This window comes from Torulaspora delbrueckii, chromosome 3 (assembly GCF_000243375.1).
Source record: "Torulaspora delbrueckii CBS 1146 chromosome 3, complete genome".
Taxonomy (NCBI): domain Eukaryota; kingdom Fungi; phylum Ascomycota; class Saccharomycetes; order Saccharomycetales; family Saccharomycetaceae; genus Torulaspora; species Torulaspora delbrueckii.
In genome coordinates this window covers 640,513-660,758 of record NC_016503.1, presented here as the reverse complement: position 1 = coordinate 660,758, position 20,246 = coordinate 640,513, and the positions used below count along the sequence as shown (strand labels likewise).

Below are 20,246 nucleotides of genomic sequence, written 5' to 3'. Positions count from 1 at the left end.
ATGCAATAAGAAAATAATCTATACAGGAAATTTCATTCTATCGTAATCTGTTTTCCTCATCTTTCTTTATCAACGGGTTTGTAAAAGACGCAACATTTGGTCCGCCTCATCCAAGCTGTTTGCAACAGATCGCTTACTGTTATCCTTTTATTAGGATCGATCTGGAATATTTGATATAATGCTATCCTTCTCAAGCGATTGATTTCATTGTTGACATGCCTCATCTCTTCAAAGACATAAAATTCATTATGCTCTGACATTTCATCGATAAAGGAATCGTACAATGGGTCCTTACCTCGTGCTGCAACTTTCCATAAATAGTGTCCCAGTACCATAGTGCAGTAAACTACACCACAGCTCCAACAATCAGCCTGTCTGGCATCATATTCCTTACCGTGAATGAACTCCTCTGGTGCGACATAGGGTTCTGACCCCATTGTGCCTGACTGGAAATGAACTTGCTTCTCCCAAGCAGTTTGAAAGACGCAACTGGTACCAAAATCACAGATTTTAAGCAAACCATCTGGATGGAACAATATATTCTCGGGTTTCAGATCACAATGGGCCACACCGTGACTGTGCATAAATTGGACACCATGTAGCAATTGCTTCATGAAACAATCGGCTTCAAGTGGTTGTAAGGCAGTGCCGTTTTTTGATTTCCTTGTCAATAGATTGTATAAATCACCAGATGGGCAAAACTCCATAACTTCCACGAAAGCATCCTGAGCTTCTAAAAGATCTAGTACTTTTAAGATATTGGGCGCAGGTGCGTCTCCTTTCTTATGGCACCTGCTCAGCGAGTGACCAATGATAAATTCAGAAGTGATTCTTGTACTGAACTTTTCAACCTGATAATTCGGCTTCGGCCTTAACTCTTTGACGGCGAAGAACAGCCTTTTGCCATTCGAGTACGTTGGATATGGCTCCGCGTCGTTCGCCGTTAGTGGTCTTGAGCATATCTTCACCACACCGTAGGCACCGTGACCAATAACTCCAATGGGTTTCCCATACTGATCATGAAATTTGGTAGGAGGGTCTTCTCTTGTCTTTTCATCACCTTCAATTTTAGACGACTTACCATTCAAAGCAAGATGAATCTTCTCAGACAGGGTATTGATTAACTTTAACTCTTCCGTACCAACAGCTGCATTTGGATTGACGATTTTTGGAGTCCTAGTGTCTTCTGTTTGGCCCTTGGCTACATCTCCGCTGCTTTCTTCGTCTGCCTCGTCAATGCTATCGCCATTCCTTTCCATCGCTTGACTTCTTGCCTTATCTATCCTTTGAGATAATGACAATGTACCCGTTGGAATAAGAGATAATGCATTATCCAGCTTTTTATCCTCCTTATGAGGTTTAAATATCCCAGACAAAGAAAAACCAGACTTTTGTTTAGAGAGTCCGTCGTTACCGTCATTAGTATCCGATATCAGTGAAGTGATTTTAAGATTATGTTCATGGAAACCATTCTCGTAAACTTTGAAATTGTCAACTTGCAAAATGCATTTAGACTCCCTCTCATTAAATCGAGGCAAGCTGGATGCACTAAAAGTGTCAGCACGATGTCTGCCCCGAGGGTAGCCTTGGTTAGAGGATGTAGCTGATGATGTAGACCCCATCCTTTTCAAAGAGCCAGACCTCACCGCTGAACTGCTGGCACGCGCGCGATTTGCGTGGGCCTCGGTGCTACTACTACGCTCTTCCCTGATACTGTTGTCATTATCATCATTCTCGAGCACAGAATCGATCAATCCACTGTCTTCTTGTTCGGAGCTTTGTTGGGCATTGTAGCTCTTACTTTCTGGTTGTTTTGGCCGCTGTCTACCTTCTCTTGATACGTCCCTTCCACGTTGTTCTTCATCGCTTCGTCTACCAGAAGAATGCCTAGCTCTAGCAAATTCTTCCTCTTCACTCAAGTTGGGAGGTGGAGAGGCATGATCATTATCAGAGCTAGATGGTTGTGAAGGTTGGGACAAGGATAACTTTGATAGCTTTGGTACACCAAGATTTGATTGCCGAGGTGCTATAGGTGTCTGAAGAGGAGAGGTCGGAGCCTGAATAGGAGCCCCTCTTGAAGAGCTTAACTCTGCCTCCTTGTTGATGGTTATATTTCCCAAACGACTACTATTCTTCTTCAAAATAGCGGGAGGTGTTTCACTGGGAGAACCGGGATGCTGCGCATGCCCACTGCTGCTCCCTCCCTTGAATATCCCTTTAATAGATTCTGAGAGTGATCTAGTTCTTTTGACAGAAGCACTTCTAGGATTTCTTTCTTCGCTTGAACCCATGTCTATAATCTGCCGGTCAGGCAACACTTCTCACCCAAATCTTGTCGTTCCAAACCCAATTAGGATCAGTAGATGCAAAATAGTGACTGGATATAATATCACAGGACTAAATGGAAGTGATGAAGACTTTCTTCTGCTAGCTTTCAACAATGCCGTATTATTTTTTCTTATGCTTCACAGCCCTGAATTTATGACGCCGATCATCAAACTGCGCTCAGTATCCCTACGAGAAACCCCGATACCGTAGAAACCAATCATAGAAGGCGTTTAGTGCTAGCTCGAAGTAAAACTTCTGTATTAAAATATATCCTATTTAGTTTAAGCCAACCAATTGGTGCACGAAATGCTTGATGGGGCCGATGGCACTGAGAATGACCATGAGCGCACCGTAGCAGACAAAAGAAAGCGAACTAATGGCAGCTGCTCTTCTGTCAACTCCCAGTAGATACGCAGTGGCAATTGCGCCACAATTGCAGCCCAGTGCGAGACCTCTTGTTACGTAGTCATCTTCTGGGACCCTGATGAAGTCGAACATGCGTCCTCCTGTTAGGGCACCTATGACCCCACTCATTACGGTTGTGACAGCCATGACGGTTTGATCGCCGTCTAGATTAGCTATCAGTGGAGTCCCGAGGGCTAAAGTGACACTTCGACCTGCAAATCCGATAGCTCGCTTCGACGATATTCCAATCTTGTAACAAATCAATGGGTTGAGAAACAAGGTAGCTGCTGTGAATATTAGAATTGGCGGTACCATGCTGAAAAAATGCCTTTTCAGATCTTTGCGATAGGTATACATTGGTAACGATAGCCCGACGATCGAAACGTCCATGCAACTTGAAAAGATGTCACCAGCACCTGGCCACTGGTGGTAGCCGTAGTTGTCATTGTCAAACAAGCGTAGATAATTGCGGCCAGTCTTATAGCTCCTGAGCTCTCGCAGAAAGTAAACCACTTTCCTATGTTTGATCATGACAGAAATTAGCATGACAATCCAGGTTAATGCCATTGAACAAATGACTGGATGCGCGAACTTTTTCAGTTTGGGACGATTAACAATGTATTCAGAATCTGTCACTATCATAAACATGCAAACGGCTGTGAACAAATGGAATGGCGTAGTGTACCATTGGAAATAGTATGTGAAAATGGTTGCGAAAAATCCAAGTCCATAAAGGATATGGTGCAAATGAGCATCCCACATACTGATCGAAAAATAAAGATCGATTTGTTTTGAGTACTGTCTGGTGATCGCACGCTGGCAGATATTGGGGCTTTCTGATGAACTTACCGTCATTGCTGAGTGAACCTCCGGATTTTTGTGTATTACTGGTTTCAATTTCCTTAAAAAAGTACCATTCGAAATGTGATGATTTTGCGAAGGGCCGTTAGTCACTGTTCTACGTGATGGTCCAATCTCAATAGCCTCTTCGCCTGGCTCAATAGTGTCACTAGGTAGGTGCTTCGGAGATACAATGGAGTGGAGTCCTGAAGTAGCTCTTGAATTGAGCTGTGAAAGTGATATGCCAGAGTTGTTAGCCAAATCGAGCAGTGGATCGTGTGGTTCCATCTCATCAGATTCCGCGTAAAAAATTCGAATAGAAGAGTTAGTCGATTCATTGCCGTTTACGGGTTCTTCTTCCCCAATATCACTAGACGTACTACTGCTCCGCTTGTGAGTAGATGGTGGGGCAAAACTGGAACCTTCCTGCATCCCATTATGTAATTCATCTTGTCGGACAAAGATCGACTTCAATTTAAAAGATCTCGTCACCTTTTGCCCCAGCATGGTGATGTATGAAAGCAAGGCAAAAGATATCAGGTATCCTATCACAAAGACCGCGACTATTAGTAAAGCCTCCTTATATGATATCCAAGGACTCAATGGTAGAGTAACAAATGCTGGGGTAAAGAAAACGTTCATCCATCGAAGTGCCCAACTTAATGGGACATCAATAACATTAAGGTAAAAATCAATGTACGGTCTCCTGAACGATGCTAGTATGCACATAAAGGCAAAATTTATCAACATGACTGCCACACTTGCCGGGAAAGTAATCTTGATACAGTTTTTAATCAATCGGTCGACCCCATATAGTAAAGCCATCACTAATATCACACCCAGAGGTGTAAGCACATATGTACGGAATAGCAGGCGACGTCTCAGTACTACAAATTGCTTGAAAATCAACCAGTGTCGCACCAACGCCTCATATTTGCGATCTTTTGGCCGAATTGTTTCGGTACGTCTCATCGATCTTATTTATCTGAGTAATTTCGATGCCAAATTGATCTTTCCACTCCTCTCATCTGCTTATGAAGGTTTCATCGAGCAGCTTTATGTCAGTTAAACATCTTTAATAATGACAGATTAGTTGTCATGAAGACTATAAGCTCGCATTTCGCCGTCCTTTCATCCGGGGGAATATCACGTGAATATGCTTCTATATAGCTTAAATAGGCTAACGAGCCATTCGAACCATTGAAGGCAGGATGGCTGGAATATATCGATACCTCCTGTAACTTTGAAGTTATGCTTTATTATGGCAGGTTGAGTAGCTGTCGTCACGTGACTTATTGGCTTATGAGAAATATTCTTATATGGTAACATAAACATCTTTCAGGCCTATTAGCATGGTATTTACAAGGCTTTGGTGACCCTGGTGGTCTCTATTGATCGACGGTGGGCTTCAAATGCGGTACTTAGACTTTTATTAGCGATTCTTCTGGGATGGGCTCGAAATCTAGCCTTTGCAGCAGGTCATTCATAATTGTATCATCTTTCTTGTTTTTCATATCAATTTGATCAAGGACCTTATCTTCTTTAGAAACTATCTCCAAAATACATGGAACTCCGGCTCTTTTCGTATCTTTATTGTCGATCCTCACAACGTCGATCTTCAAACCTGGATTGTAGAATTGTAAAGTAGGCAGGTATTGACGCCAGAACTTTCTAGCTCCCATATGTCCATTGTGGTTTTGTGCTTGGAAAGTTAGCTTGATCCCCGCATATTTTGAAGGGTTAATCAATATTTGGGCCTCCTTTGTTGTGAAGCTTATTCTATTCAAATACTTCAATTGCTTCGCTACACTGGACATTATAAGGTGTCTCGCTTAGCAACTTAAAACTGTGATCTCTTTCCTAGTGAAGACTATTGAAGCTTTTCAAATAAGCGATTGAAGTTGGATGAAAATCACTGCCGACGTCTGACTGAGATGCCCATCAATGACCAGTCAAATACGATGATCAGAGGATCTTCGGTGTCTATATAAGGTTTGCGCGGTTCTCTGAATATCACTAGAAGTCTTTAAATAGATCTGCATACGGATCGTCCCCTTCGACACCGTAGTTGATTTCTTCCTCAGGGTATCTATCGAACTGCGAAGTGTCACCTTGACCCTGTTGGATTGGTGGTTCGTACGGTGTCTCTATGTTTCTTGAGAGCAGCTTTTCCCATACTACTTCGCTGAACCAAGGATGGTTTTTCACGTCTTCGGATCCGTTTTGTAAGTTACCTAAACGCTTACTCAAGTCCCTCTCTATCAATTTCGAAAGTAGGTCCTGAGCATCGGCATTGAAAAACGGAGGGAACTTCAATTCTGCGTTTAAAATGTTTTCATAAGTCTTCATAGCGTTTGCATCGTAAAATGGGGTATAACCGGCTAACATCTCATAGATGTATATACCGAAACTCCACCAATCTACTGACTTGTTGTAAGGTTTTGTACTTATCACTTCGGGAGCGATATAGTCAGGAGTACCACACAGAGTATACGTCACATCTGGTACGTATTTTGCGAAACCAAAATCAGTGATCTTGATGTGACCATTTCTATCAAGCAGTATATTTTCCGGCTTCAAATCCCTGTAGATGATCTCGTTTGCATGTAAGTATTCCAGCGCCAAGCAAACTTCCGCCGCGTAGAACTTCGCTACTGGGTTTGGAAATCTTTGGCTCTTACGAAGCAACGAGAATAGTTCACCACCTTCAATATAATCCATAACCATGAAAACTTGTTCCGCATCCTGGAAAGTTCCCCACATTCGGATGAGAAAAGGGTGTGATACGACAGAGAGCATTCTACGTTCATCGTTTGTGTGCTCTACTTGCTTCAATTTCACGATAGTTTGTTTCTTCAAGACTTTCAGCGCATAGAATCTTCCGTTATGATTGGAGCGGACCAAATGCACTCTTCCAAAGGAACCTGTCCCCAAAGTTCGTAAGATTTGGAAATCAGTTAAACAATATTTCCCCGATGTGTTTTTCCCACGCATTACTGGAGTGGCATTCTTTGCTTGTGAACCATCCGATGATTGTGCTTCCCGCTGTTGCTGCTCATTACGAGCCTCTTTTTCTCGCTCGGATGCCCGTACTTGTTCGCTCAACTTCTTCAATGTGAGATGTTGTTCCCGTTGTTCAGCAGTTAAACCGTCGTCATCTCTGACATGTTCCTCGCTCATATTCTCTTTCTTATGAATGCCTGGTATATCCAACTTACGAACTTGATTATTCTTTTGAGGATCAATATACATCTGCTATAGGTCTAGGAGGCAGTCTTATCGGTCACAACCTTCCCGCAAAGCCTTTGTTTGATCTACCAAAGTCGAAACCACTTTCTCTTGCCACCGGCTGATCACCTCAGTCTCCTATACAAACTTAACTTTTAAACTTTTGCCGACGTTCATTTTTCACCGCCTGGCACTATTCACTTCACTCCTTAAATTTTGAGCTGAAAATGAGAATCGACAAGCAAAATTTGAGAAATTACGCCGCAACTTGACCATTCTCAAGGATTATTACGCAGTCTAACAAGAAGCAATCGTCACTATGTTGGTATTGCAGGATCGAAGAATAGTCAAGGTTTCTTGCAGCAGCAATCTATTATTTTTTTACAATTTTCCACCGGATCTGCACCTCTGAAATTCTTGTAAAGTCTTTAGGTACATTCTCTATGTGATTGGCGCCCTTCGTAGTATGTGTAGTGGCTAAGGCTTCGAATTGGGCGAGTCCTTTCTACTTTGCAAGGGCTTGGAGGGATAGGTCACATTTACCTCTGAATCTCTTCTTAGTTCTTCCTTATCATCCACTATGCGTAGGAAACTTGAGAGAATTAAGGCCGAGATACCACTCATCAGTGGGATGTAGAGAAATAGCTCCGGCTTGAAAGAAACGGTGGCTCCGTAAATTCTCAACAACGTGGGAGGTACGATGAGCATTACGACGGATCTGATCAATGCTATTGCACCAAAACACTGCCCCGTGAATTTCTTTGAGCAGTACTTGATTATAGCGGATTGTAACGCGGGTGAACAAAAGGCACTCAATGCTTGCAAAGTTGCACATGCAAACAGAGACCCTTCGTGCCCTAGACCTATGAGGGCAGTCAAGAAGCTCATGATGAGGAACGCCAGAGAAATCATAATACAGATGATATCGATTCGATCGACCGAGAAACTCAAAGGCTTGTAACGTTTTTTCAATAGATGTATCAAGCACGGTGAAAGGACGAGTAGTACAGCGGCCCTGCCCAACCCTGAAATGGAGATAAAGTAGCCCAGTTCCACTGAGCGCCAGCCGTACTGGTACGTAGCGAATAATACCAGGGTAGGTAATGACCCTACAGTAATACTCAGAAATAGAATGTCGATGACTATCAAAAGTAGCACGGTATAACGTGGCGCAAGTGATCCACGAGCCGTTGGCTTCAGCCATAGCTTCTTAAGCGAGGAAAACACATCAATCAAACGGAGCAGTTGTAACCTGCTAAAAGATTTCATCTTTGCTGAAAAATGAGAGCCGCTTGACCTTGTACTAGAAATACTCTCTCTTCTCTCCATAAACGTGGCTTGAGAAAGCTTTAGTGCGTCATCGTGGCGGGGTTCCTTGATGACAGTAAAGCACGATAGAGTAGCAATTGTCCCAACAATAAGTGATAAATAAATAGGCAGACGATCGCCCTCACTGAAGAATTTAACAAGCAACGAACCTACAATAGGCCCCAGTCCCATGGTCCCATATACGGTACTCATCATAATACTCATGGACATGGCTCGTTGATCGGGTTCAGCGATGTCCGCAATGTAACTGTTTGCATTGGCTAATAGGGCTAGCATCCCCCCACTCAAAGATGATACTGATCCTGCCAATATAATAACCCATTTATTGTAAGGAGTGGAGGGTAGCAATGCCCAAAGATGAACCCCATTTCCAATTACCTTAAGCAGAGCCATATAGCCGAAGATCCTTACTCTTCCCACTCTATCTGAAAACTCTCCCCAAGTTCCAGATGTAAATGTGAACGATAGCCCTGTCAATATCAGGATAGTCGAACTGATTCCTGACATAATAGTTTGAACCTTCTTGGGGTCACAATGCATTTCTTGCGCCGAATCTAAAACATCACCATTGGCGGTCATAATCCCTTCACATACTTTCTTCATCGTCAATGAGATCATTGGAGTTATACATAAAGTCTCTGCCAAAGATATCAGCATTAGCAAACAACACAATATTGCCAAACTAGGTCTCTGAAAGCTACTTAGGTGTTGATGCTTTATACGAGCTTCTCTGAGCCATCGCATTTCTTCGCTTTCATGGGCAGGTTGTTCATGATCCATCACACTCTCCAGTACAGCAATACCAGCTTGCTCTGCTACATAATCTGGTCCTTCATCAATAAATATCCTAGCCTCATCATGCTGCTGTTCCATGTTATCTGTCGCGACATCATTTGAGAGTAACGGTGACCTCTCTCCGGTCATACTCGATGATTCTAAAGCTTAGTTTCCTCTTCAACTTTTTTCTCTTTTCCTCTAAATTTACAAGTTTCTCTCCAAGGGTTTTATACTAATTGAAGGATCATCAACAGAAATTTAGCGTAACGGCAGAAAAACCGAAGAATTACAAAAGTTTACTAATCGTACTTAGTCGGAATTACGCTTATCTTCCCTATCTAGCATCATTTCAAGTCTAATGCTGATGCACTCTTTCCGCGGACATCGCTCGTAAAAGAGCAAAATATGCATGGAGTTGCGCCAAGAAGTGGAGCCCAATTTCCATGCAGACTTAAGACTGTTTCTTGATCTTATCGACTTTTCTCTGTATGGTGACGTTTTTCAGCAAAACATGGCCAATGATCTCGAGTAATAGCATGAAGAGGGACGAAAGAATTGCCAAACAGTAATTGGATATAGTGACACCTATATCTAGCCAGGAACCTTCTGTCTTCAACAAATAGAAAAAATTTAAAGATAGGATGTCACTGGTAGAAATGATCAAAGATGAGATTGTATAGTCTTTGATGTTCAATTTGAGATTCAGAATTCCTAGTGCTGTGGATAGGAGAACGTATGGAACAATCAACTTCAGCATTAGCAGAGCTCCCATGGGAAAGGGATCAAAGATTGGTAACAGTCTATAGACGGAGTCCAGGGAGAATGACGAAATTGAAGCCACATTACCTGTGCCAAAAAATGCTATCTGTAGCAGGAAAAAACCGATGAGCGCAACCCTTAGGAGCTGTAGGTGGTTATCATGAGATTTCAGCTGTTTGATATGGTACTCTATCTCAATCCATTGGACAAGATAAGCTGTGAAGACAACGTAGAAAAGTGACTCGAAAGAGATTGTCAGGATAATGAAGGCGGGTGCAAAAGTCAAGTATATCGTTAGAAGTCTGACTTTATAGTCATTATTCGGATTCAAATAGTGGAAAATAGGTAAAATGAAGAGCGATATGAAGCAGATCGACCACCCACCTATTTGTGCATCGCGAGGTAGACCTTGTCTGTTCTGAAGCGATGTGACAGATTTTTGGGTAACCAAGAGCATTGCGATGACCATTGAAATTTGCATTAGAAGCAAGAAAAAGGTGTAGTATCCAATACTCTTAAAAACATTTTTCAGAGCGTAAATGGAGGTCAGTATAATTAAAATGCCTGCCACAGTAATTTGATCCAAGCTTTCAATCTTCACTGCATCATAAAGAGTGAATGTAGATAGGAAGACGCTAGTAAGGATCCATCCCAAATTAGTTGATACCTGAGAAACACCGCAGTAAATCGGATAGAATGCTAGGACATTGAAAATGATGGTAAAAATCCAACGATGAAAGAATCCATAAACTATTCCTTCATAAACTGCAAAAATCGCCATCGCAACAGCAACTCTTTGCATGAAAGAAGTACCCTTGAGGAACTCTTTGAGACCTTCGCGTAGGATGGTATTATTAGTGAAGATCTTACTCCATAGATATAGCGGAAACATCAGGTACATGTAAAAGTTGAAAGGAGATCTTTGATAATACAAAACCCAGTTGAGAAGAACTCCCAGAGCACCAAAAAGGAAGAGGTTACCGGCTGACGTGCTGTAGTCTGCGAAATTGTTTTCCAGAATATAAAGCTTCAGGAAAATTATGAATGCATAAGTGATCCAACCGACAAACCCAAAGGTCACGATGGTTCTGATAAATCTCCAATTATAAGTAGTCAGATACTGTAATCCTTCTAACGTTGTCGTCATCAATTCCTCTGTCAAATATATGGCTTCGGGTGCCAAGTCATTCTCACCTTGAGCTATTCTATCGATCAAGCCTTCAATATCAGATAAGTATTTCTGATAAGGCCTGTGAGCAAACTTGTGGTACTCTTTGTAAGTGAATTGCGACTCGATGATCTCTTTCTCCTTTACTAGGTACTGTTCCAAAATGCTACGGGCATTTTTGTATAGAGCATGCAATTTATCACTCTCTTTGCCGTCAATGTAAGCCAAAGGTAGCTCACCAACCGAGTTTGCCGGATAATTGACACCTATTAAGTAAGACATTAATGAAGCAATATCTGCTTGCTTCACATCATGACGCTGAACATCTTCCAAGCCCCAAGTGAAAGTGTAATTGTCGAAAACTGGATAGTCATTTTTCAAGGGTTTGTTTAAACCTGCTCCCCAGGCGACCAATGGTGTCCTTGTGTTATTTGGGTGACCATCTCCATGAGAGCCGAACGCACTCATACCATGATCAGCGGTAAAGATGAAAGCCGTATCATCATCACCAAAGAAGCTTCTGACTTTATCACTCAACATCGAAACTTGATCATCAATGTACTTAACATTATCGTAGTATTCTGCGGAATAAGGTCTATAGGAATGACCAGCAGTATCGCAACCTAGCAAATGAAGAAAAACAACATTCCCGTCTCCTCTGATCTCATCATTCAAAGTTGAATCTCTGGTCGAGTTGTGGAAAAGGTCATCCAGGTGTCTGAACACATATGCATCCAGCTCAATAGATGACTGAGTGAAATCCTCAAACTCATGGCCATAGGTCCACGTATCTACTCTGCTAGGATCTGAAGCCCCTTCCTTAAACATTGGAAGAATATCTGGGGAACCGAAGGAGTATGTATGCGCCGACTGGTTGAAGAAACTATCAAAATCGACAGGGTTCTCCTTCCACCCCTTAGTAACAGCACTAACATCTTCATAAAAACCAGCAATCATTGCAACATGGCCTGGGCGAGATTCAGTTGGCATTCTAGTGTGTGAAATTCCATACGTGGCATTGTTAAGAACTAGAGATCTGATGTATGGAGCCAGGTATTCGGTTTTTCCCGAAGTTGGGTGAGTGATCAAATCAAACGTAGTATCAGCACGTAATCCATCACCGACGATGAGGAACAGTCGTTTTGCCGGAGGGTTGTCTGTACTCTGGTATTGGTTCATACCATGAACCAAAGGCGAAACAAAGTAAATGTCAAAAATAGACCATAAATAGAACAAATGGAACAAAACTCCAACGGTAATGAGTATCAGCCTATGCCTGTTCCACATTTTCAATCTTCAATGGCGTCGCAATGGCAAAAATTGTAGTCTATGAATCATTCTTAATATTTATATAGATGAGCGCTTGGCGCGTTTCGCGCTCTCGACGTGGCACCTTGGAGGTTCGCTATGAATTAATTAACTAAGAGGTTAAAACAAACCACTTATAAAGTATGCTCTCAACTATGTTCAGCTGCGTACATTGATTTCAATATACTGGCAAAACTTTGAGCGACAATGCGCTGGCGATTTTGTAGTTCGCTGAGCTTGTTAACGACTTCAAAGTCGAAGTCTTTGCAGGAGATCCAGTTTGCCGAGTTCTCGACCTTGACCAGTCTTTCATCAAGCTTGCAATCTGCGTCCAGACGATCATACATTATCATCAATAATCTGTGCTTCAAAGAATTACATCTGGTGTTAAATTCCATAACCAATTGTTTGCAATGAGCCACCTCTGATTTGTTGAGGAAGTTACATTGGAAATTTGGCATTGGCGGCACTTCCCAATCCATTACTTGAGAATTGACCTTGTACTGATCCAGTGCAATAACGTCTGACCTATAGAGCTTTGGTAAGGGTTGATTGACAGGCATATGCAGAGTTTCAGTCGGTTGAGGGAGATAAACGGGATGCCGTGTGTGTGGTTGTTGATGATATTGTTTCGCAGGAGATATCATTTCAATTTCTGGTGAGATTTCTCTGCCGTTATCCTTCTTTGCCCGCTTTATTAGTGGAACATCGTCTAAGATGTCGCTAACTCCCTGCATATCGAAGGACTTGTCATTCAACGGTAGTGAATTGCCTAGGTCATCCAAATGAAGACTTTGCCCATTAGCTTTTCGTACTTTGCCCGAAGTACCATTGTGTTTATGCGAATCTGTTTCGACTTCTTTCTTTGTCTGGTTATTCATGCTTTCTGCTGCTTTGCTCTTCTTGTTCTCAAACTTGTTTAGCAGATCTTTCAATCCATCCCATGTATCTGACAAATCGGGACTATTCGAAGTAGGAGTAACTTTGACAGGTGATACCGAACGCTTACCTTGTAGCCTTGCCTCGTGCTTCTTTCTGGCGTAATGGCGGTCTCGATTGTTTTCGAATGGAGATTTTGGTGAGGCATCGAATGGATCTGATATATTTCCTTTGTGTATCTTTGCTCTGAATGGCTCTTCTCCCTCATGCACTTCAGTCTCAGTTGGATGGCCATTTTTATCATCTTGTTCGCCATTCCTTCGTGTGGCGTTGCTTTCATCTTCTGTAGATTTGTTATAGTCCTTTGATTTTCTATCTTTCATATCTCTGGCTTCCTGAGAAAAGATGTTGGGTGTATCAAAACGCTTGGGAACCTCGTGCTCTTTGGGTTGAGGTGATCTTTGGCTTCTTTGATAGTTTTTCAGATTGAAAGACTGAAAGATCGGTACTTTAGGATGAGTATGAGATGTCTTAGTTCCTTCCGTACCAAATCCATAGGGCTGTTGCTCATAGGGTCGATGGTACTTTCCAGCGCTTTCTTGTGCTGTTTTTGATTTATGTTTGCCGGAGGATGTAGCGCTTTTCCTGTCTGTGGGAATACATCTGTGGCAATTCTCCCTCGGTGAGTAATTGTGCAATCCCTTCGAGAATAAGCTCTCATCATATTTGAGTCTTTTAGCCTCATCCATTAGCACCGAGTGGGCATGACTGATTAGTTTAAACTGTTCAGCACTGGCTTCAGATTTAGACTTGTCGGGATGCAACTGACGAGCCAGCATCATGTAGGATTTGTGTATTTCCGCCTCATTAGCATTGCTCGAGAGTCCCAGTGTAGAATAGTATGTAGTTTCATCCAAAATGACATCTGAAAGTGCTGGCATGGGTAAACTTACGCACGCTGTTCTTAACTTCAGGAACCAAAAGGTTTTAATGCAAAGAGTGAGTACCAAATTAGGAATATAAAGAATGGGGCAATCCGGTTTTGAACATTCCAATGGATGGAGCTGATCACTACGTGTTCTCACGTTGCTATTTTTTTATCACTTCAATGAGTACAGGATGATTAATTTTTTAAAAGTTCAACCTAAGCGATCAAAACATAAATAGAGAGAGAAAAAGGGTCACATGAGTTAAAGTCAGCTCCATAAAGCACTCAAATGGAAGGCTTCTGATTAAAATATCAGCATCGATAATATTCGAATCGGCAGATTGAAGCCTGATTATTGAAATTAGAGGAACAAAATATCTGCAAAAAATAAATCCTCCGATGCGGGGAGTCGAACCCCGGTCTCCACGGTGAAAGCGTGGTGTGATAGCCGTTACACTACATCGGATAGAAACTTTTACGAGTATTCAGTATTACTTTCAAACCGCACATTACGATAGAGCTCATATGAAAATCTCGCTCGTCTTATCTCCGAGGCCGATACTTCCTGTGCTGCAAGGCATATCAGCCCGAGTATGACGGAGCAATCAAACAATAGCTGAACCTGAACCTCCAATCACACTCGTCCAACTACTTGTCGACAGCAGCAAAGCTCGACGATTGCTGAAGTGATAGCGCCATCTTATGCGAGATGCGGAGATAATGTCGGAGCTGATGTACCCTTGACTATTGTAATTTTGCTTCAACTTCAAGCCATATATATATAGAGTTGAGCTTTTATTGGAATGGATTGAGTCTACAGGACGATTGCAAGTTGCTCGAAAACTACAATGAGACCTACTTTTTTTAGACTTCAAAGCCTTGGGGCCAACAGCGCCAAGTCTTCAACTAATATGCCCAAGGATATTCCGTTTTATGCCTCAAAGAGGAACCTTGCCATCAATGCTCTAGTGACCTCTTTGTATGGGTACGGGCTTTACGCTTTTTATAAGGATTATGTTATTACGAGAAACACAGCTTCCCATAAAGCCAAAACTACCAACGCCGAAGTCCCAACTACTTACTACGGAAGGGTCGAAGAGGTTCATGATGCCCCCAACCGTTTGTTCCACTCTGAACATGAGGACAGAAACTTGGACCGTTCGACCATGAGACGAGTATTCCATTCCCTCACGTATGGGGATATGTCTCAATTTACTGTTGCATGGGGGTTTTTAATCCAACTTTGTAATACGATGCATTCCGTTTATGGTACGAAATCTATGATCTTTAGAACCAGTCTACTAGGTGTTGCTGCCTTCCCGCCGGTTCTTTACTACCTCTACAGATTGAGACTATTCAATCTTGAGGCAAAAGGTGTAGTGATCAACTAAACATGATATAATAATAAGAAATTTTTCTTTTGCTATGTAAAGCCTATTTATTGACTATATGAAAGAACGATAATGTACGTGGTGAGATTGAACCTTTATGCTTCTCAACCAGAAACTGAAAATAATTTACAATGATGCCATTTTATCCCGAATAAAAAATAAACCCAAAAATATTCATTAACATTTGACCAAATCAATGACTTCCAAGTGCACTTCCTTACACTGTTCACCTAGGGATTGATCGTAAAGGTTGTAGAAGTTACCGGATAGACATTGGTAGAAGACATCTTCGTCACCGATAGCCAAGTTACCTTCTGGAGTGATGGACCAGCCAGCAGCGTAGATAGCACCAGCTTGTGGTGGTGGACCATCGAATTGGAATTGTCTGTTGGCCACAATGGAACCGATTCTACCCTTGTTATCAGTTAGGACACCTTCGTTCAGAGACATTTCAAGGGTTCCGTCGTTCTTACAGGAGACAGCCTTGACACGGCCATCAGAAGCAGAATCAGTAGATTGAGAAGCTCCATCTGAAGTGGTAGTAGAGGAAGTAGCTTGAATTTGACCGTCATCGATTTGAGAAGCTGGAGCTAGAGTAGTAGTGGCAGAAGTAGCCTGGATTTGACCATCGCCGATTTGAGAGACAGCGTCAGTGGTAGCAGTAGTAGCAGTAGTAGCTTGGATTTGACCATCGCCGATCTGGGAGACAGCGTCGGCAGTTGTAGCAGTAGTAGCTTGAATTTGGCCATCGCCAATTTGAGAGACGGCTTCGGCAGTAGTAGCAGTGGTAGCTTGAATTTGACCATCATCAATCTGGGAGACAGCCTCGGCAGTAGTAGCAGTAGTAGCTTGGATCTGACCATCATCGATTTGCGAAATAGCCTCGGCAGTAGTAGCAGTAGTCGCCTGGATCTGTCCGTCGCCAATTTGAGAGACAGCATCTCTCTTTTGAACAGTAGAGTTTGAACTAGACTGAGCAGCCAAAGTCTTGATAGCGATACCAAAAGTACCATCATAATCGGTAGCACCGTCAGAGTAAGTAACAGTTGGGGTCAAAGTAGCCCAAGGTTCACTTGGGGCATATGCGGCCAAAGCAGAAGAGGCCAAAGCAGCGGTTATAGCAAATCTGTAGAGCATATTAGTTGGTTATAGTTGCTTGATTGATTGTTGATTAGGTATACAAGATAGAAAGTAAGAAAGAAAGAGAGAGTTTGTAGATTCCAATTAAATGAAATCAACCTACCTTTATATAATCTTGATCCGATCAAGATCAGTATTCCATGGCTGGCAACTTGTTTAACAAGAAAGAATGCCAAATGGCTGAGGAACTGCTAAATTACCGGCATGTACTCCAACAGCAAGAGCAACTCAAACTCTAGAATGAAAGCCAATATGAGAGCCATTACTGGGGGGCTACCAGGTAGTAACCATGTTACCATGGATACTTCCCCTGCCAGCTACTTAGCACCAATACGCTCGGTGTAAAAATAGATACTACCAAGCCTTGCCAATATCAGAGCTTGATCTGAAGAGATATGACGTGTGGAGACGCACTTAACTGAGCCACTTTGAATTTCATTTCCTCAAAGGGCAAAGATATTAACGCGTTGCATGACGCGTAAAAGTTTTTTTCACTCAAAGCCAATACCCAGCGGGTCAGTAAGCAGTAATTAATACTGTAAGCAGTACTATACAGCACAAAGTAATTACCACTAACCAGCATAATGAGATAAGATTACAATCACTCGTGATCCGGTGCTGCGCTATTAGCTGTGAATATCTCTTCCTCCGCTGCTGGCGTGGTGCCAAACCGTATTTTTTTTCACAGCGGATTAAAGTGATTGACCCAGCATGCCTTATGAATTTTTTAATTTTAACCCGATTAGGAAATGAAAGTGGGTGAAAATACCACCCCTCACCGGGTACTAATAATAGAAGTGGTCAGTTAGCCCAATAGAGAAATGATAGATCGAGCAAGCATTTACACTCGAATAGGGCTTGCTGGATATAATCCTTGAGAGGTATATAAGGAGATGATTAGATCCTATTCTCTTGTCTCTCACTCTCTGTCCTAAAAGGAACAAGAACAAACAAGTCTTCTTTCTATACACTAATCATATTCAATGCAATACAAAAAGACTCTGGCTACTGCCGCTTTGGCTACCACTGCTTTGGCTGCTTACGTCCCAAGTGAACCATGGTCCACTTTGACCCCTGATGCCACCTACAAGAATGGTGCTACCGATTATGCTTCTGCTTTCGGTATTGCTGTGAAGCCAGTGGCTACTTCCAGTAGTATCGCCAAGAGAGATGCTGTCTCCCAAATTGGCGATGGTCAGATCCAAGCTACCACTGCTACAACTGCCGACGCTGTTTCCCAGATCGGCGATGGTCAAATCCAAGCTACTACTGCTACTACCGCTCAAGCTATTTCTCAAATTGATGACGGTCAAATTCAAGCTACTACTGCCACCACTGCCGAGGCTGTTTCTCAAATAGATGACGGCCAAATCCAAGCTACCACTGCTACTACTGCCGAGGCTGTCTCCCAGATCGATGATGGTCAAATTCAAGCTACCACTGCTACCACGGCTCAAGCCGTTTCTCAAATCGGCGATGGTCAAATCCAGGCTACCACTGCTACTACCGCTGAGGCTGTTTCTCAAATCGGTGATGGCCAAATCCAAGCTACTACCGCTACCACCGCTGAAGCTGTTTCTCAAATCGGCGATGGTCAAATCCAAGCTACTACTGCCACTACTGCTACCACTGACGCTGTCTCTCAAATCGATGATGGCCAAATTCAAGCTACCACTGCTACTACTGACGCTGCTTCTCAAATTGGCGACGGTCAAGTGCAGGCTACCAGCACTACCAGCGGTGCTTCTCAAGTGAGCGATGGTCAAGTGCAAGCCACTGACTCTGCTGGCTCTGACGGTCGTGTCAAGGCTGTCTCTTGTAAGAATGACGGTACTTTGCAAATGACTTTGAACGAAGGTATTCTAACCGATGGTAAGGGTAGAATCGGTTCCATTGTCGCTAACAGACAATTCCAATTCGATGGTCCACCACCACAAGCTGGTGCTATCTACGCTGCTGGCTGGTCCATCACTCCAGAAGGTAACTTGGCTATCGGTGACGAAGATGTCTTCTACCAATGTCTATCCGGTAACTTCTACAACCTTTACGACCAATCCCTAGGTGAACAATGTCACCAAGTTAACTTGGAAGTCATCGACCTTGTTAGCTGTTAAAAGCAAAAAAGAATAATTTTCGTCACCAATCGCATCCGTTCCTTAGCATAATTTGATGTTTTCCATTTTCCCATTCATCATGACCGGTACAAAGTACATTGATCTTCGTTCTTAACAAGACATCCAGGGATGCCTTGTTCATATATATTTCTTTCTGAAAACTAATTCTCTTACAAATTCAAGAAAAATACATATTTCTATCGTGCATTATTAAACAAATAGAAAAGTTTACTTCTAAAAACGTTTGAATTGAAAGCTTGAATTCAAAATATAACCCATATAACTATTTGTAAATCAAAGCCTTATTTTCACGTGACCCGACGATGGGCGCTTAATTCGCCACCATGCAATTTTATAACCACTTTACCATTTAACAATCGACCAAGTTGACCAATTCTAGATGGATTGGGTGGCATTGTTCACCTATGGACTGGTCGTACAAGTTGTAGAAGTTACCGGATAGACACTGGTAAAAGATGTCGCTATCACCTAGGGCTAAGTTACCATCCGAAGTGATAGACCAACCAGCGGCATAGATGGAGCCGGCTTGTGGAGGTGGACCGTCAAATTGGAATTGTCTGTTTGATACGATAGCACCGATTCTACCTTTACCATCGGTCAAGACACCGTCTTTCAATTGGATGGTCAAAGTACCAGTGTTCTTACAGGAAGTGGCACCTAGAGTGATTGATTCAGTTGGGCAGACAGAGTTAGAAACAGTGGTAGAGCTTGGAGACAACACAGTGGTGGAACCAGTTTCACCAGATGCGGTGGTCTGTTGAAGTTGACCATCATTGATTTGGGAGACGGCAGTTTCAGTGGCAGACTCAGTGGCAGTAGTGCTTGGAGCAGAAGTAGAGGTGGCTTGCACTTGACCGTCCCCGATTTGAGAAACTGCATCTCTCTTAGCAATGGAACTGGAAGAGCCAACAGTTTGAATAGCGATACCAAAAGAGGATGGGTATTCGGTAGCACCACAGCTGTAAGTGGCGGTAGGAGTTAAGGTGGTCCATTCCTCGCCTGGGGTGTAACCATCAGCGGAAACAGTGGAGGCCAAAGCGGCAGCAGATAACAATGCGATCTTTTGGAATTGCATTTTATATTGATTTGGTTGTTTGGAAGTATAGAAATCTGATAAGCGAATGAGCAGAAGTTTCTAATCCTATAGAGCAGTCACAAAGTCCTTTCGAATTTACAAAGAAAGAAATCTACGAATAGCAACTAAGTGAAAAACGAACCCAACAGATATTTATACTTCGTGCTACAATTCACTCGAAAATTCGTTGTCCGACGTACAAAAAATATGTTTGTTGACCATTCTGTTTTAGTGGATCATTCTTCGCCAATGACTGTGTTTACCGTTGGCGTTTAAGCCTGGGTCAATTATTTTGTTTCTTTGCCCAGAGGTTATTCTAGTCCTTTTCGCGCGATCGCCGTAAATAGACGGGCCACAGACGAATCCGCGAGAATCTCTGGAAAATCGCGATCAAAGTGGGCGATGGAATTTGTTTGCGGATTCACATAGAGGCCAGATGCGGGAAACGAGGCTATAATTGAAGGCCTCGATCGGCGGAGGTGAGCGAATTGGGGCCGGTGCACAGGCGAACTTGATCCGCGAGGGCGGAGCTGTCGCTGCACGACGTGGCCTTGGC

General features: G+C 42.7%; 11 protein-coding genes and 1 non-coding gene across 12 annotated transcripts; 2 read left to right on the top strand and 10 right to left on the bottom strand.

Annotated features, from left to right (window-relative positions):
• Positions 1-56: 56 nt before the first annotated feature.
• On the bottom strand, positions 57-2,291 carry TDEL0C03740 (uncharacterized protein; the record flags this gene model as incomplete). Its single annotated transcript, XM_003680426.1, has 1 exon — positions 57-2,291. One exon carries the CDS (start codon positions 2,289-2,291, stop codon positions 57-59), a length of 2,235 nt encoding a protein of 744 aa, XP_003680474.1.
• A 313-nt stretch (positions 2,292-2,604) lies between these two features.
• Positions 2,605-4,545, bottom strand: TDEL0C03730 (LrgB family protein; the record flags this gene model as incomplete). Its single annotated transcript, XM_003680425.1, has 1 exon — positions 2,605-4,545. One exon carries the CDS (start codon positions 4,543-4,545, stop codon positions 2,605-2,607), a length of 1,941 nt encoding a protein of 646 aa, XP_003680473.1.
• Positions 4,546-4,994: 449 nt separating this feature from the next.
• Positions 4,995-5,390, bottom strand: MRP49 (mitochondrial 54S ribosomal protein mL61; the record flags this gene model as incomplete). The annotated part of the gene is made up of 1 exon (XM_003680424.1): positions 4,995-5,390. One exon carries the CDS (start codon positions 5,388-5,390, stop codon positions 4,995-4,997), a length of 396 nt encoding a protein of 131 aa, XP_003680472.1.
• Positions 5,391-5,589: 199 nt separating this feature from the next.
• On the bottom strand, positions 5,590-6,825 carry TDEL0C03710 (cAMP-dependent protein kinase; the record flags this gene model as incomplete). Its single annotated transcript, XM_003680423.1, has 1 exon — positions 5,590-6,825. The coding sequence occupies one exon, from the start codon at positions 6,823-6,825 to the stop codon at positions 5,590-5,592; it is 1,236 nt and encodes a 411-aa protein (XP_003680471.1).
• A 453-nt stretch (positions 6,826-7,278) lies between these two features.
• TDEL0C03700 (uncharacterized protein) lies at positions 7,279-9,003 on the bottom strand (the record flags this gene model as incomplete). The annotated part of the gene is made up of 1 exon (XM_003680422.1): positions 7,279-9,003. One exon carries the CDS (start codon positions 9,001-9,003, stop codon positions 7,279-7,281), a length of 1,725 nt encoding a protein of 574 aa, XP_003680470.1.
• A 355-nt stretch (positions 9,004-9,358) lies between these two features.
• MCD4 (mannose-ethanolamine phosphotransferase MCD4) lies at positions 9,359-12,121 on the bottom strand (the record flags this gene model as incomplete). Its single annotated transcript, XM_003680421.1, has 1 exon — positions 9,359-12,121. One exon carries the CDS (start codon positions 12,119-12,121, stop codon positions 9,359-9,361), a length of 2,763 nt encoding a protein of 920 aa, XP_003680469.1.
• A 170-nt stretch (positions 12,122-12,291) lies between these two features.
• JJJ2 (Jjj2p) lies at positions 12,292-13,962 on the bottom strand (the record flags this gene model as incomplete). The annotated part of the gene is made up of 1 exon (XM_003680420.1): positions 12,292-13,962. The coding sequence occupies one exon, from the start codon at positions 13,960-13,962 to the stop codon at positions 12,292-12,294; it is 1,671 nt and encodes a 556-aa protein (XP_003680468.1).
• Positions 13,963-14,343: 381 nt separating this feature from the next.
• On the bottom strand, positions 14,344-14,415 carry TDEL0Ctrna7E. The gene has a single exon. It is a non-coding gene; the product is annotated as a tRNA-Glu (tRNA).
• Positions 14,416-14,797: 382 nt separating this feature from the next.
• Positions 14,798-15,340, top strand: FMP33 (Fmp33p; the record flags this gene model as incomplete). Its single annotated transcript, XM_003680419.1, has 1 exon — positions 14,798-15,340. One exon carries the CDS (start codon positions 14,798-14,800, stop codon positions 15,338-15,340), a length of 543 nt encoding a protein of 180 aa, XP_003680467.1.
• A 177-nt stretch (positions 15,341-15,517) lies between these two features.
• Positions 15,518-16,477, bottom strand: TDEL0C03660 (uncharacterized protein; the record flags this gene model as incomplete). The annotated part of the gene is made up of 1 exon (XM_003680418.1): positions 15,518-16,477. One exon carries the CDS (start codon positions 16,475-16,477, stop codon positions 15,518-15,520), a length of 960 nt encoding a protein of 319 aa, XP_003680466.1.
• Positions 16,478-17,463: 986 nt separating this feature from the next.
• TDEL0C03650 (uncharacterized protein) lies at positions 17,464-18,594 on the top strand (the record flags this gene model as incomplete). Its single annotated transcript, XM_003680417.1, has 1 exon — positions 17,464-18,594. One exon carries the CDS (start codon positions 17,464-17,466, stop codon positions 18,592-18,594), a length of 1,131 nt encoding a protein of 376 aa, XP_003680465.1.
• Positions 18,595-18,964: 370 nt separating this feature from the next.
• On the bottom strand, positions 18,965-19,690 carry CIS3 (Cis3p; the record flags this gene model as incomplete). The annotated part of the gene is made up of 1 exon (XM_003680416.1): positions 18,965-19,690. The coding sequence occupies one exon, from the start codon at positions 19,688-19,690 to the stop codon at positions 18,965-18,967; it is 726 nt and encodes a 241-aa protein (XP_003680464.1).
• Positions 19,691-20,246: the final 556 nt, after the last annotated feature.